Source organism: Gekko japonicus, unplaced genomic scaffold (genome assembly GCF_001447785.1).
Source record: "Gekko japonicus isolate JY-2015 unplaced genomic scaffold, Gekko_japonicus_V1.1 scaffold299, whole genome shotgun sequence".
NCBI classification, from domain to species: domain Eukaryota; kingdom Metazoa; phylum Chordata; class Lepidosauria; order Squamata; family Gekkonidae; genus Gekko; species Gekko japonicus.
In genome coordinates, this window is record NW_015170896.1 from 1,202,348 (window position 1) to 1,216,671 (window position 14,324).

Here is a 14,324-nt window from a genome sequence, read left to right on the forward strand (position 1 = left end):
CGCGCAACGAAAAAGCGTGCGGTGCGGCAAACTGGTTTTCTTTTTTTGTGTACACGACGAATGCGCATGCTCCGTTGGGTGCGTGTGCGCATCCATGGAGACTTGGGGGAAAAAAAACCCTTTTCGCAAGGGGACATGGGCGGGCGCCGGATGCCACCGGAAACGCGATCAGACGCCCGCCCTTGCCCCACGGTTTCCGGAAACTAGTACCTCCGAGGTACTAGTTTTTTGCTGCGTGTTTTCGGCAGGAAGCCTTGGTTGTGCCACGGGAGTGCTACGCTTCCCAGACGTGCCGGTGAGATCGCGCCTGGAAAATCCGCCTGTCTTCCGTCTCTCTTGCGTGGCTAATGTTCCGTGTGACCGCAGCCATTGTGTAGCTGTGATCTAAACTTACCCTAATGGCAGGTGGAGGGGGAGAGGAAGAAGGGACGACACCCCCATTGATCCACAACTTCCCAATATTTTTTAGAAACTTTCAGCATCTATCCTTTTGCCTCTCACAGCCACACTCAGCCCGGCCTGTCCGGAAGGTACACACGTTTGGAAAGAGGTCAGATTCCATCAAGAGAGACCCCAACCAGCCGGTCATCATGCGGGGATGGCTTCACAAAAAGGTAAGTGATGGTGAGAAAGGAAGAGTGCACCTTAGCTTGTAGGATAAGGCACCAAGGGTGGGGGAAAGGATTCCTTCATGGGGAGCAGGACTTCGATGATGCGTCTTTGTGCACCGACAGTTGCTTTGCGGCGTTTTTGCAGCAGTGGGAGGCCACAGGGACCAATGTTTCCTCTAAGCTTTGGAGTCTTGTGAGCAAAAATTCTACTTTGTGAGCGAGCAATTTGGCTGCTGCAGAAATTAGTTTGCTCTGGAGCCATTCTTCCTAAGCTAAGACAAAGATTTGTGAGCTGGAGGCTAAAAAACTGTGAGCTAGCTCACACTAACTCAGCTTAGAGGGAACACTGACGGGGACAGGCAGCTTTTAGTTTCAGCCAGTTTGGCTGTGGGCCTCTATGGCACTCAAGAATGTGCCAAGGGATGCTAGACATAGCTAAATGGTTGTTTTGCCTGGATGTGTTTGCTTTTGACGCACGTTTTATAAAGCACAGCAATGCTCATTGGTGTGCTGTTCTCAGCCTTCATTGCTAGATAATGGCCTGTATCCAGGCTAGGGTTGCCAACCTCCAGGTGGGACCTGGAGATCTCCTGGGATTACAACTGATCCCCGGACCGCAGGGATCAGTTCCTGGGGGAAATGGCAGCTTTGGACGGTGGACTCTTACAGCATTATGCCACAATGGGATCCCTCCCTAGGCTCCATCCCCAAATCTCCAGGACTTTCCCAGTCTGAAGTTGGCAACCTTAAACCAGCCTAAGGCTGCCAGCACCCCCTGCCCGGCCGCCCCCAACCCTTGGGACCGCTCGGTAGGGTGGTGGGGGAAAGATGCAGCAAAAATCACTGTTGCTCTGATGCCTCGATGTCACTTGTGGCACGAACCAGGAAATGATGTCATTGCACTCCTGAGGTACTCTAGGATTCCACTGAAACACCACAGTCGAAGTCATCGCGTTTCAGTGGAAATGCTGCCCTGACACAATGACAGCAATTCTGGGTTTGCGCCGTAAATGACGTTACACTGCCTGAGTCATGGCATTTTACGTGTCCCCACCCCCTTGAGTCTCCCAGAGGTGGCCAGCAGTTGGCTGGAAACCATAATCCAGCAGCACACTTCTGAAGACTCCCTTCCCACGGCAGACCTCCACTTTGCCCCTTGTGCTGTTCCTGAGGGCCCAGTGACCTCCTGGGACAAAATATGGGGGATTCAGTGGGCTGCAGCAGAAGGGGGGAATGAGAAAAGTCCTGCTTTGCGAAGTCTCTGAACAGCTGGGTTGGTCATTGTTGTTTTGCCATCAAGTCACAGCTAATTTATGGTGACCCCGTAGGGTTTTCAAGGCAAGAGACATTCAGAGGTGGTTCGCCATAGGCTGTCTCCATGTCACGACCCTGGTATTCCTTGGAGGGCTCCCATCCAAATACTAGCCAGGGCCGACCCTGCTTGGCTTCCAAGATCGGATGAGATCCAGATCTGATCTGGCTGGCATGGGCTGTCCAGGATATACGCCAGTAAAAAACTGGCAGGGAGGACTTTTGTGGAGGTCTAGGAGCAGATCAGTGGCTGGGAGCCAGGTCTCCTGGGTCCCTTTGCCCGTGTAATGGCCTCTTTTGCCGTACTTTTTAATCTTGGTGTTTTTTTTAAAATCTCCCCAGGACAGTTCTGGTCTTAAGCTCTGGAAACGGCGTTGGTTTGTCCTTTCGAATTACTGCCTCTTCTATTATCGAGGTAATTTAGGCTTCCTCCCCCCCCCTTGTGGTTCCTTTTTAGGCTTCTCGCAGAAATATGCACTATAAGACATGAATAACATTTTGCTAGTTTTCAAAGGGCCGCAGGTCTCTAGTTTCCTTCCTAGAGGGAGGGTTTGTGAGTGGCAGGTTTAACAATGATGCCTGGGTCAGCCCTCCCTGTTCTGTGGACAGTTTTGGTCCTTGCTTTTGGGGGGTAACTGTCCCTGGAGTGTTGAAGAAGACCCTGAGAAAAGATGTCCCGTGGGGCTGATTCTCTTTAGGCACACCTCAGGATAAAGCATCGAGTCTAAAGAGAGGGCGTCTGAACTCAGGTGTGCTTCTATTCACTCTTTGAGAGTTTTATTGATGGGTTTGGGAGCAGGAAGAGCTAAGGGCAGCCATACCTGGAAGCAGGGCTGGAGTGACTGTCCTTCAGCCCAGGGTCAGTGGTCGGTGCTGAGCAGCTCAGGGAAGATGGCCAGGCCCACTAGTCTTTATAGCAGACCTAGCCAGCGTTAGAGCTGCCACCTGTCCAGGAGAAAAAACTGTCCCTTTGATAGAGGCTGAATGTGTGGAAATGGGGCAGCTGAGCCACCGCATGGCATGGAGGTGAATGCCATCACCTGGTAGCTGCGTGTGTGTAAAGTGCCGTCAAGCTGCAGCCAGCAAGGGGGATTTCAAGGCAAGAGAGAAGCAGAGGAGGTTGGCCGTGGCCTGCCTCTGCAGAGTCTTCCTTGGTGGCCTCCCCACTCCAAGCACCGACCCGGCTCGGCTTCTGAGACCTGACGAGATCAAGATGGGGCTATACCAGGCCGCCTTCCCTCCCTTCACGTGGCAAATTACATCTCGTTGATCCTCTAAGAAAGGGACAGGGCATTTTTTCTCCAGTTGGTACCCCCCCCCCCAGGCCTCCTGCTGCCCATGCTCGTCTTCCCTACGGGGTGTCAAAGAGGGCTGTAGCCTGAAGTCTGAGGACAGAGAGCCCTCAATAGTTGGGTTCTGGCCTCCGATTCAGGATCAAGATGTCCCTCCCATCCCCTCCTTTTGTTTCCTGAGGAGACTGCAGAGACGAGCCCTGGCAGAGCACCAAGTTAATCCCTGTATGCTTTGGGTGCGACATTGTGTCTTCCAGACAGCCGAGAAGAGATGGTCTTGGGCAGCATCCCTCTCCCTAGCTATGAAATTCGCACAGCATTCTCCAAGGAAAAGAAGAACCGGCGCTTTGTGTTCAAGGTCAGGCGTCGCTTCTGCTATCTCCCTTTCGCCTCTGGGCCCAGTCCCTGCCTTCTGGGCCCTTTTCAAGCTGCCTTTGCATTCCGTTTTAGTAACTGGTTGCTAATGGATTTCTTCTGTCTTTTCAGACAGACCCATTTTAGTAACCGGCTGCTAGCCGACTTTATTTACCTGTTCATCACAACCCGCTTGCGTCGAGTTAGCAGCGTGATTGAGCTGCTTTTGGGGGGAAACTGCTCTTTTCCGTTTTCAGCCCCTTCATTGCACTTCTGCATCGCTGTGGTGTGCTGTTTAAAATGCCCATAGTGCTTCCTACAATGACGCTTTCCCCCTGCTCTTTTTCACCATGCAACATTCCTTGGGCTTTTTTTTTCTCAGTTGAAGTGCCATGTTGGCTTAGCGCTATAGCGCTCAGCTTAGAACATTAAAAAAAGTCTGAGGAAGATCACGTGGGGGGAAAGGGCAGGGGAAAAAGGGGCACAGTTTGAAATGACCACAGAGCTTCAGAGACGGCTCATTAACAGAAGGAAATTTGCCGTATGTAACTCCCAACCCTGTATCACTTTACTCGGAATCAGCCATTCGCATGGCGAATTTGCCGCGGGAGAGCCACAATTGGATGGCGAATTTTCCAGGAGCAAGTAGAGCGCACCGTGGCCAACCTGTGGCATGCTGCCGAAAATGCGCAATTAAAAAATACCTCCTCGAAGGTAATAGTAAATGGTTTGCCACGGGTTGCCTCCGGACTCCCTTGGTGCGATCGCGCCGGCACGGCTTTTCCCTCTGGCCGTCTTCGTTGCAGCGCACACGTCGAGGGCCGGAACTGTGGGTTGCCACCATGGCGTCTGATCGTGTTATTGCGCGGCTAATTGCGGTGCCGCAAATAGCCACGCCTCCCCCCCGCATTTTGCGGCACGTGTGACCGGGGCCAATGAATAACATCCCGTTTAGAACAGTAATGTGAAAAGGGCCAATGGTCAGGAGGCATAGAAAGCAGTGGCCCTGCTGAAGCTTAGTGGAGCTGGGTTTAGCCAAGGTCTGGCTGAGAGACAGGAGGAATGCAAATGACATTAAAATAACGCATCAGAAAACTGGATGCTGCTGCATAAAGACGTGCTGAGGCCCTAAACAATGTCAAGTTGTCAAGTTTAAGATGCCCCATTGTGTGACGTGTGTGTGTGTTTGTACATAGACACACACAGACACACTATTTTTTTGTAGAGGCCCCATAGAACCTGAGGCCCTACCTAAACTGTAGTTGACTAAACTGTAAAGGTAAAGGTTCCCTTGCTCGAAAGCCAGTCGAATCAGACTCTAGGGTTGCGGTGCTCATCTCCATTTCAAAGCCGAAGGAAGAGCCAGCGCTGTCCGAAGATGTTTCCGTGGTCATGTGGCCGGCATGACTAAACACCAAGGCACACGCAACGCTGTTACCTTCCCACCGAAGTGGTACCTATTTATCTACTTGCAACTTCTTGTTTTCGAACTGCTAGATTGGCAGGAGCTGGAACTAGAGACGGGAGCTCACTCCGTCATGCGGCACCCGGGTCTCGAACTGCCCTGTTCACTTGTTACACTGAATGCATGAACATCCTGCATAGACCTGTGTACATCTCTTTGTAACAAAGACCCAGTATGTCTTCACTCTACAAATGAAACCAGGGGCCACCACCTGTGTAAATGTGGGGGTTGGGTCACATGTTTAGCTGTACTTGTGCTGAATGTAACATGAGGATTATGCAGGGCTCATACAAAGACAAATCAAATGCATGTGGATTGTACCTGCATTCACTGTAACTTGTCAACAGAGCTAATGTTCCTGTTCGCAGGCACTGTTGACCAGCGTTGTTGTATCTCTGCTGCCCTCTTGGGGATATTGAGGTCATGGCAGGTACTCATTTCTTCACCCTCTTTTCCAGGCAGAACATCCTGGCATGAGAACTTATTATTTTAGTGCTGAAACTCAGTTGGACATGAATAGCTGGATCCGGGCCATGAACCAATCAGCTGCTGCTGAGTGCGACTATGGAAACTAGTAAGTGTGTGTGTGTGTGTGGGGGGTGTACATACCATACTAGACTACACAAAGTCCCAGATTTTGGTGAAGGGAGCTCAGCTTAGTTGCAGAGACTGGGACGAAGAAGGAGAAGAAGAATAAATTGGATTTATAACCTGTCCTTCACTACCCGAAGGAGTCTCAGAGCAGCTTACAATCTCCTTCCCCTCCCCACAACAGACACCCGGTGAGGTGGGTGGGACTGAGAGAGCTCTTTCGAGAACTCATGAGAAAACAGCTCTGAAAAAACTTGTAACTGACCCAAGGTCACACTATCAGCTGCATGTGGAGGAGTGGGGATTCAAACCCAGTTCTCCCAGATCAGAGTCCATGCTCCTAACCACTACACCAAGGCAGGTCTCTGGGGATCTGCGGTTGTTTAATGAATGAGAGGCAGGAGGTAGGAAGAAGGATCTGCCAGGGAAGACGACTTGGCTCTGCTGTACTATCTATTATTACGATAGTTCATAAAGAAATTGAGCAGTTAAAATGATCGTAGCCCTACATGAGTGTTCAAAGTGCTCTGCTCACACACCCACTCTGCTTCTAGGCTCTCTTGACAAAACTGTGCGGCCAAGACAAGGCTTCGAAAGGGTGTAACTCTGCTTTGCACTGCGTTTCTAGCCTTCCAGAGCATTCTGTACGTTGGCTCGAAGGTCTGCCTCCTTGCTTATGTCCAGGACTATGTGTACTCCGCACGTTAAAAAATATTTAAAGACCTGAGTCCTTGATGGGGAAAAGCTGGGTTTTAAAAAGTGACTTTAAAAGAAGTTCTGGGCCGAGAAGAGACCAGTTCTGTGACTTGACTTGCGCCAACCCAGCAAATGAGCATTGTTTGTGACATTTATTTTGCTGTTCTGTCTTGTTCTGGTTTCGCAGGCCGTGAGAAGGGGAAAAGCTGTAGCACTGAAGCTCTGTCCCCCGAACACTAGAAACTTTCCCCAGCCACTCTTCTGGCTTCTTTGCAACCATACGGGTCGAAACTGAGATTTTCCAGAGAGCAGCATCGTGTGACCGATACCATATACTGCAGATTTTCTGCAATCCTGTGGAATCGTGCTGCACACACACAGCCCTGCCCTGTGGCCACACTACTTAACACTGTCTTCCCTTTCCCTGCAGATCTCCCCCCACTCTGCTTCATCCAGTTACCTCCATCTGCCGCCCCTGCCCCCCATGCCCAACCGGTCCAACCCTGGGAAAAGGACCACGGTATGTGATTTTGTGCCTGAACCTCCTGACTTTCAGATCCTGGGTCAGGGCTGTCACCTGGTCTAAAAAACAAACAACCCCCCCCCAAAACCCCTGATGAATAGTTGGAGGGTTATTCAGGTAATGAATCCATCCAGTCTGCAAGTGTAATGTTTTCTTTTTTTGGGGGGGGGACTTTGGTTTTTAATGAGACACCCATGTCTTACTCTAGGTGCAATCTTCAGAGAGTGCAGCAGAAAAGACAGTGTTTGCTAGCTTCTGTTGTGCTACTTTTGGGTTTTTGGGTTTTTTTGTATTTTTCACATGTGCTTGTGTGTGTGTGTGTGAGTGCGTGCGTGCACATGCACCTGGAAGTCATGGCGACCTCTGGTGACTGACCCCTACTGGGGGCCTGGGGGACATTCAGAGAGGTGGCTGAATAAAGCCTGCCCCTGTCCTCCCGCCTCAGGTATTTCAAGGTCTCCCATCCAAGTACTTGCCAGAGTCGACGCTGCTTAGCTTCCGAGATCTGACGAGATCGGGCTTGCCTGGGCTATCCAGGTCAGGACATGCTGGCCTTTATATATGAGTTTGGACATTAAAAAAATTAAAGTGAGTATTTTCAACTGCTAGGAAAATAAAAGTTCTAAGAGAACAGATCTCAGTCTGTTAGCAACAGATCCCAAAGGATAACCCAGATTCCCCTGGCTTCACTCAACATGTACTGAAACACAAGCAAAAGAACAGGTGCTGTAAGCAAAGCCCAAACACGCGCACAAAAACCAGGCATAAAATTTAATATCCTGCAGCATAAAAACCCTTATACATAAGAGGAAAAGTTTTATATACATAAGGGGAAAACGGCTGGTAATATATACTGTGGAAAATGGTGATGGCGAAATGCATTATTACAGCACAATAATGGGATAGATCACCTTGTTTTCCTAAGGTTTTATTGCAATTGGAGGATTGGCTACATTAGGGGTGTGTGGCCTAATATGCAAAGGAGTTCCTGCTACAAAAAGAGATCGTGGCATTCATGAGCAAGGGTCATCTGCCTCTCTGTTTAGACAGAAACACTTCCACCATCAGTTTGCCCTCAGGGCTCCCTGTGAGATGTGTCGTTATGATGAATACAATACGGCAGGAGGCGGAGCTGGAGAAAACTGTAGCTTGCCTCTGGCTGTGGCAAAATTTGAACTGTCCGGCTCGTAGTCATGATGCTTTGCCTCCTCTCCTGCAGCTCAACTCAAGTTACTGGTTGGCTTTGACGTGAGGTCATTTGGAACCGCGCTGCTTTGGACTGCAAATGGTCATTGCCAGGGGTCATTTTGTAGAAAAAGAGGCGCAGGAGCTCATTAGCATAGCTCATTAGCATAACTTATTTGCATATGCCACTGCCCCTGACATCACCGGAAGTGTGTCAGAAGGCACCACCCACCACTCAGGCTCCACTGGACTGTTTTGGATTGCTAGCTATTGGGGGGGGGGGAAATGTGAAGATCTGCCCTCACGGGGCCCCACTCTGCTTCATCCAGTTACCTCCATCTGCCGCCCCTGCCCCCCATGCCCAACCGGTCCAACCCTGGGAAAAGGACCACGGTATGTGATTTTGTGCCTGAACCTCCTGACTTTCAGATCCTGGGTCAGGGCTGTCACCTGGTCTAAAAAACAACTTATCCGGCTGCTTCTTGCTCCTCATGGCCCAACTGAGGGCTGCTGGGAGCAGGGGGTGGGGCTTGTTGCATGTGCCCGTCCCCTGGGCTCCTTACTGCCGGTGCTCCGCTCCTGTGCGCTCCCACAGGAAATGACCCCTGGTCATTGCATCTTTGAATGCTTCCCCTGCCCATGAGAAACTAGTATCTTAGGCAAAGGAGCTGTAGCTTATCCGGTTGCCTAAAATGCTGGATTTCTACTCGCAGGGAGTTGTCAGGGGGTTTGTTTAGAAAAAGACACGGGAGGAGCACGTGCTCTCTTCCACCTGCAGGGATGCCGAAACAGTTCCCTTCATCTTTTCCAAATGTGTAGGTTGCTCGGTATTTGACACTGCAGGGATACGGAATCTCCCCTAACAGACAATTTGGGGGATTGTTCCTCCTTGTATTAGTTCCATGTTTATATCACCCCCTTTCCTGTTTTTCTAGTACCGAAGTCTGGTGCGGGAGAGGAGCATCCGTGGTGCTGGCGGGCAGCAATTCGAAAGTGACACTGACGTAAGTGTCTTGTGCTGCTGTTTGCTCATTGGAGGGATGGAGGGAGAGCCCGGCCTGTTCGTGTACCTTCAAGAGTAGTTGGACCTGCCGAAATCAGCCAGCGAAACCAATAACAATAATAAAGAAGTGGCAGACCCATCCTCATTTCCATGGCTCCTATAGAACCACGTGTGGTACCGAGAGCCAGCAGAGTGTAGTGGTTCGATTGTTGGACTGTGATCTGGGAGTCACCCAGGTTTCACAGAGAGTGGGATTGGCTAGTGACCTCAGGGGGACTGCCTCTGTTCCCCCATGAAAATAGACATTTGATTACTGGATGCTGGAGGCCAGGTTAGATGCCCACTAGCTCCAGTGGGCTCTTTCGAGAAATCGTGAGAAAACAGCTCTGAAAGAACTTGTAACTGACTGTCAGAACCCACAGCTTACAATGAAGTACACGCATTCAGGAACGGTTATACTTTTATGGCAAAGCTATAGATGCGGTAACACAGGCACTGTTAAGAATGGCGGCAACCCATTGAGCATAATAGGATATAGGGCATTCGTATGCACCCCCCCATGGCATGGGCCAATTAGATACCCTCCCGCGCGCGGGACCAGCTAGGAAACCGTTAGGTGGCGAAAGCTGAGAGGCAGTAGTTTCTCACGGTACATAGGAGACTTCCAGACAATACAACCTCCTCCTGCCCATCTGTAGAGATAAGCCTTTCGGCCAAGGCAGAACAGCAGAGATAGGAATGCAATAGCAATTAGTCAGACACAGAAAGAACTCCCCAACCCCCCATGGAAGCATAGCTGACACTGACCCGAGGTCACACTAGCAGCTGCATGTGGAGGAGTGGGGATCCAAACCCAGTTCTCCCAGATCAGAGTCCGTGCTCCTAACCACTACACCAAGCCAGGTCTCTGGGGATGTGTGGTTGTTTAATGAATGAGAGGCAGGAGGTAGGAAGAAGGATCTGCCAGGGAAGACGACTTGGCTCTGCTGTACTATCTATTATTACGATAGTTCATAAAGAAATTGAGCAGTTAAAATGATCGTAGCCCTACATGAGTGTTCAAAGTGCTCTGCTCACACACCCACTCTGCTTCTAGGCTCTCTTGACAAAACTGTGCGGCCAAGACAAAATTCTCCGTGGCCTGGAAGAGGAGATAAGCCAGTTCCGGACTGAAAAGGTAATTTGTTGCCCCTTCCTCTTCCCCCCTCCCGCTCCTCTCTTTCCCCCAAGGAAACTTAACCTCCCGGTTTATTAAACAGAAACCTCATGGGGCTGTAAAGGTGAACCAGGTTCTTTTCAGCATCATCTTTCGCAGGGGTCATTTCGTAGAAAAAGAGGTGTAGGAGCTCATTAGCATAACTTATTTGCATATGCCACACCCCCTGACATCACCGGGAGCGTGTCAGAAGGCAACGCCCACTGCTCAGGCTCCACTGGACTGTTTTGGATTGCTAGCTATTTGGGGGGGGGACGGACGTGCAGATCGGTCCTTGCAGAGGAGGGAGAGCTTGTGCCTGAACAAAACTCGGTCTTAAAGGTGCCACTGGACTGTTTTGGACCAGGGGGCTCTGAAGCTTTCCTGGCTGCTCTGACTGAGGGCTGCTGGGAGCAGGGGGCGGGGCTTCTTGCATGTGCCCGCCCCCTGGGCTCTTTACTGCCGGATCTTCGCTTGGCTCTTTACTACCGGAGCTCCGGTCCTGTGTGCTCCTGCAGGAAATGACCCCTGATCTTTCCTGAGACAGAGCTCACATCTCCAGGTGCACCAGATTGTACATCCATTGGATAGATGCACTTCTGTTTAAGGCTATAAACTAGCATTGCCGACCTCCAGTTGGGGCCCGGAGATCTCCTAGAATGACAACTGATCTCAAGACTGCAGAGAGCAGGACTGCTGGAGAAAATGGCAGCTTCAGGGGGGGTCACATCCCTGTGGAGTAGCCTCCCCAGGCTCTGCCCCCAAATCTCCAGGAACTCCCCAATCTGGAGTTGGCAGCCGTACCCAAACAACTGGAAGGCGGGAAGGGGGAGATAGTACAAACATAGGCCAGTAGGGTTGCCAGGTCCCCTTGCTGTCGTGGCGGGGGGATTTGGGGGACATTCCAGGGGCCGGTGGGACATCGTGCATGATGTCCCTGATGTGATGACATCAGGCTCTACTGGTAGCAGGAGCTCCTTTGCATATTAGGCCACACACCCCTCGTGTAGCCAATCCTCCAAGAGCTTACAGTAGCCCCAGTAAGAAGAGCTCTGTAAGCTCTTGGAGGATTGGCTACACTAGGGGTGTGTGGCCTAATATGCAAAGGAGCTCCTGCTACCAGTAGAGCCCTGCCTGGAAGTGACATCATTGCACCAGCAACGTCGTGTACAATGCTCTGGGTTTTTTGCCTTCAAAACCACAGAGCTTGCCCAAAACCAGAATGTCACCGGGTGAAGTCCCTGTCTGGAGGTGGGGTGTCTCTGGGTCAGCTGGCCGGTGGCGGCTTGAAGGCCTCAAAGTGGGGGAACCCCCACTGGGTCCCGGGAGCTGGCAACCAGTATTCCCTCTAAGCCGAGTGAGTGTGAGCTAGCTCACAGTTTTTTAGCCTCCAGCTCACACATTTTTGTCTTTGCTCAGGAAGGATGGCTCCAGAGCATACTAAATTATGCAGGAGCCGAATGGCTCGCTCACAACTTTAATGGCAGGAGCTCACAAAGTGCAGTTTTTGCTCACAAGACCCCACAGCTTACAGGGAGCATTGCTGGCAACCCTATAGGCCAAGCTTGATTTATGTTGGCTACAACTGCAGTTTTGGCAAGGGGTTAGCCGTGTTCGTCTGATGTAGCAAACTAGAAAAATCTAGTTGTAACTTAGAAGAGAAGAAGAAGAGATTGGATTCATCCCCCGCCCTTCACTCAGAGTCTTAGAGCAGCTTACAAACTCCTATCCCTTCCCCTCCCCACAACAGACACCCTGTGAGGTAGGTGGGGCTGAGAGAGCTCTTTCCAAAACTGCCCTTTCAAGGACAGCTCTGACAGAACTACAGCTTGCCCAAGGTCATCCAGCAAGTGCAAGTGGAAGAGTGGAGAATCAAAACCCGTTCTCCCAGATTAGAGTCCACACACTTAACCACTACACCCAGGGGTCATTTCGGGGGGGATTGCAGGGGATCGCAGTTCCCCCCTAGCTCTTTTTCTACGAAATGACCCCTGACTACACCAAACTTAAAGACTAACAACATTTATTTCAATATCAGCTTTTGTGAGTCAGAGCTGACTTCTTCAGGTAGATCTGTGAAGGAAAGTCACACTGGGAATTCTTCTTATGGAGAGAAGCGAGGCAGAGAATTCCGCCATGAGTCATTCAAGTGTAAATTCTCAGTGTGAAGGGGAAAAGAGAGGAGGCCGGGTGGAAAGGTTAGGTGTGAGCAGGGGTCATTTCGTAGAAAAAGAGCTAGGGGGACTCATTAGCATAACTCATTAGCATATGCCACACCCCCTGACATCACCGGAAGTGTGTCCTCCCCACAGCCGGCGGGGACCTCCAGCGGGCACCAGCAGGGAGCTCCAGGCCCCGCCCTCCCGCACCTCACCCGGGGGGATGGCGTCCCCCGCGTCCCTCCCCCCAAATGACCCCTGGGTGTGTCCTGTCATAAATCAGCCAAATTAGCAGTAGCACATAATGAATGATGAGAGAGGTCAGAGATTCGAAGAGAAAAAAGCAAACTGATGAAGAAGGATAAATAGTTTGAATGAGAATGAACAGATAGTGGTACAAGGCTGTGGTCTTCTAAAACATGTTACGAACAACCAATTGAAATTTCTGAAAGGTGCTTGTCACGCTCTGGGTCGTCCCCAGGTTCTGAAAACCCAGTAGCCGTGTTGACATTCTATAGAGGAAACAAGCGCCTCAGATTTGGAAGTGCTGGGGGTTGCGTCACACCCCAGACAGCCTCCTCAGACCGACCGTCTTTGCCTTCTCTCTCTGTGTTGGCTGGGAGATCGGTTCTGAATTCCTCCCCGGCACTCTTCAGCTTCCTCTCTTTTATATCCCCTCCTCTCCCCTTAGTGCCACCCCTTTTTGTGATTAATAAACCTATAGGCTATTCCACCTGTCCATCACCGTGATCTCCTATCTCGTGGTGCTTCCCCCTCTTTAGTCCCGCCTTCCTGTAGTGTATACCCAGTGCTTCTGTCCTGGAGCTGGGCGTGTAAGGGAGTTCCCACTTCCTGTCTGTACGACGGGGCCAACACTGTCGTTCCCGGCATCTGCACATCTCAGGGGTAAGGCTGGGACCCGCCACCTGTCTCGCTCTTTCAACCAGGTCCTCCCCCCCTTATTCAGCATTTGAACGCGGTCCGTGCCAGTCCATTCCCCCAATCCCTTCTCTTCCGGATTCCTCCAGCCCCGTTGTGGGCATTGAGGGAGGGGTTTGGGGTCTCGAGTGCTTATGAGACCACCGTTCTTCCCCGGGATTTGCGTAGAGCTCGGCGCGGATAGTGCTTCCTGTAGATTTAGATTAGGCTGCTGATTCTTGGTGGTGGGAAAGTGCCGTCAAGCCGCAGCTCACTTACCGTGACTCTGTAGGGTTTTCAAGGCAAGAGACGTTCAGAGGTGGCTTGTAATTGCCTGCCTGTCCTAGCAACCCTGGACGTCCTTGGTGGTCTCCCATCCAACCACTAAACCAGGGTTGGCCCTGCTTAGCCTCCAAAATTTGACAAGACGGGGCTAGCCTGGGCCATCCAGCAGGGACTATATGGCCTCCCCCTGGGGATGATCTTTCAAACCATCTTGTGAGCAACAATTCTACTCCGTGAGCTACTGGCATTAAAGTTGTGAGGTTGCTCTGAGCCCAATCGCAGGGGGTACCTGGGATTGATCTCCGCCTTAAATCCACCTCTACAGGAACGGCTTGAAAAGGCCTTGGAGGTGACGCGCCTGCAGCTTGAGGAGTTCAAAGGCCAGGATGCAACGATGGAGAAAATCTGCTGCCAGCGGCGGCAGCTGCAGGATGACCTGGTGCAAGTCCGAGCGCGCCTGTGTGATCTGGCACTGGTAAGCGCCGCTCCACCCCGCCAGGCAGGCAGCTGCCAAGGAGAAGTAGGCAAGGAGTCCCTGAGTAAACAGCCATCACTGCCCACATGGTAATTGAGGTCTGGGCAAAAGGTCTTGTTACAAACAGCTGACTTCATCCTACAGCCTGCCGAATGTATCCCTGTAGGAAGAGCTTGGTCTCTTTCCCACAGCTAGCTGGATTGGAGACCCCCCCAAAAAAACAACAACAACAAAACGGCTGGCTTGTAAACAGAGACTTGC

At 51.2% G+C, this 14,324-nt stretch overlaps 1 protein-coding gene across 1 annotated transcript in view; it reads left to right on the plus strand.

The window, feature by feature from the left end:
* Window positions 1–14,324, plus strand: part of PLEKHA4 (pleckstrin homology domain containing A4) — a 41,460-nt gene that overhangs the window by 12,493 nt on the left and 14,643 nt on the right. Inside the window, exons 6-12 of the mRNA XM_015418525.1 lie at window positions 5,492–5,607; window positions 6,777–6,840; window positions 8,063–8,091; window positions 8,322–8,421; window positions 8,964–9,032; window positions 10,128–10,208; window positions 13,914–14,063. Of these exons, the coding sequence (XP_015274011.1) occupies window positions 5,492–5,607; window positions 6,777–6,840; window positions 8,063–8,091; window positions 8,322–8,421; window positions 8,964–9,032; window positions 10,128–10,208; window positions 13,914–14,063 (609 nt within the window). The remainder of the gene's footprint in view (window positions 1–5,491; window positions 5,608–6,776; window positions 6,841–8,062; window positions 8,092–8,321; window positions 8,422–8,963; window positions 9,033–10,127; window positions 10,209–13,913; window positions 14,064–14,324) is intronic.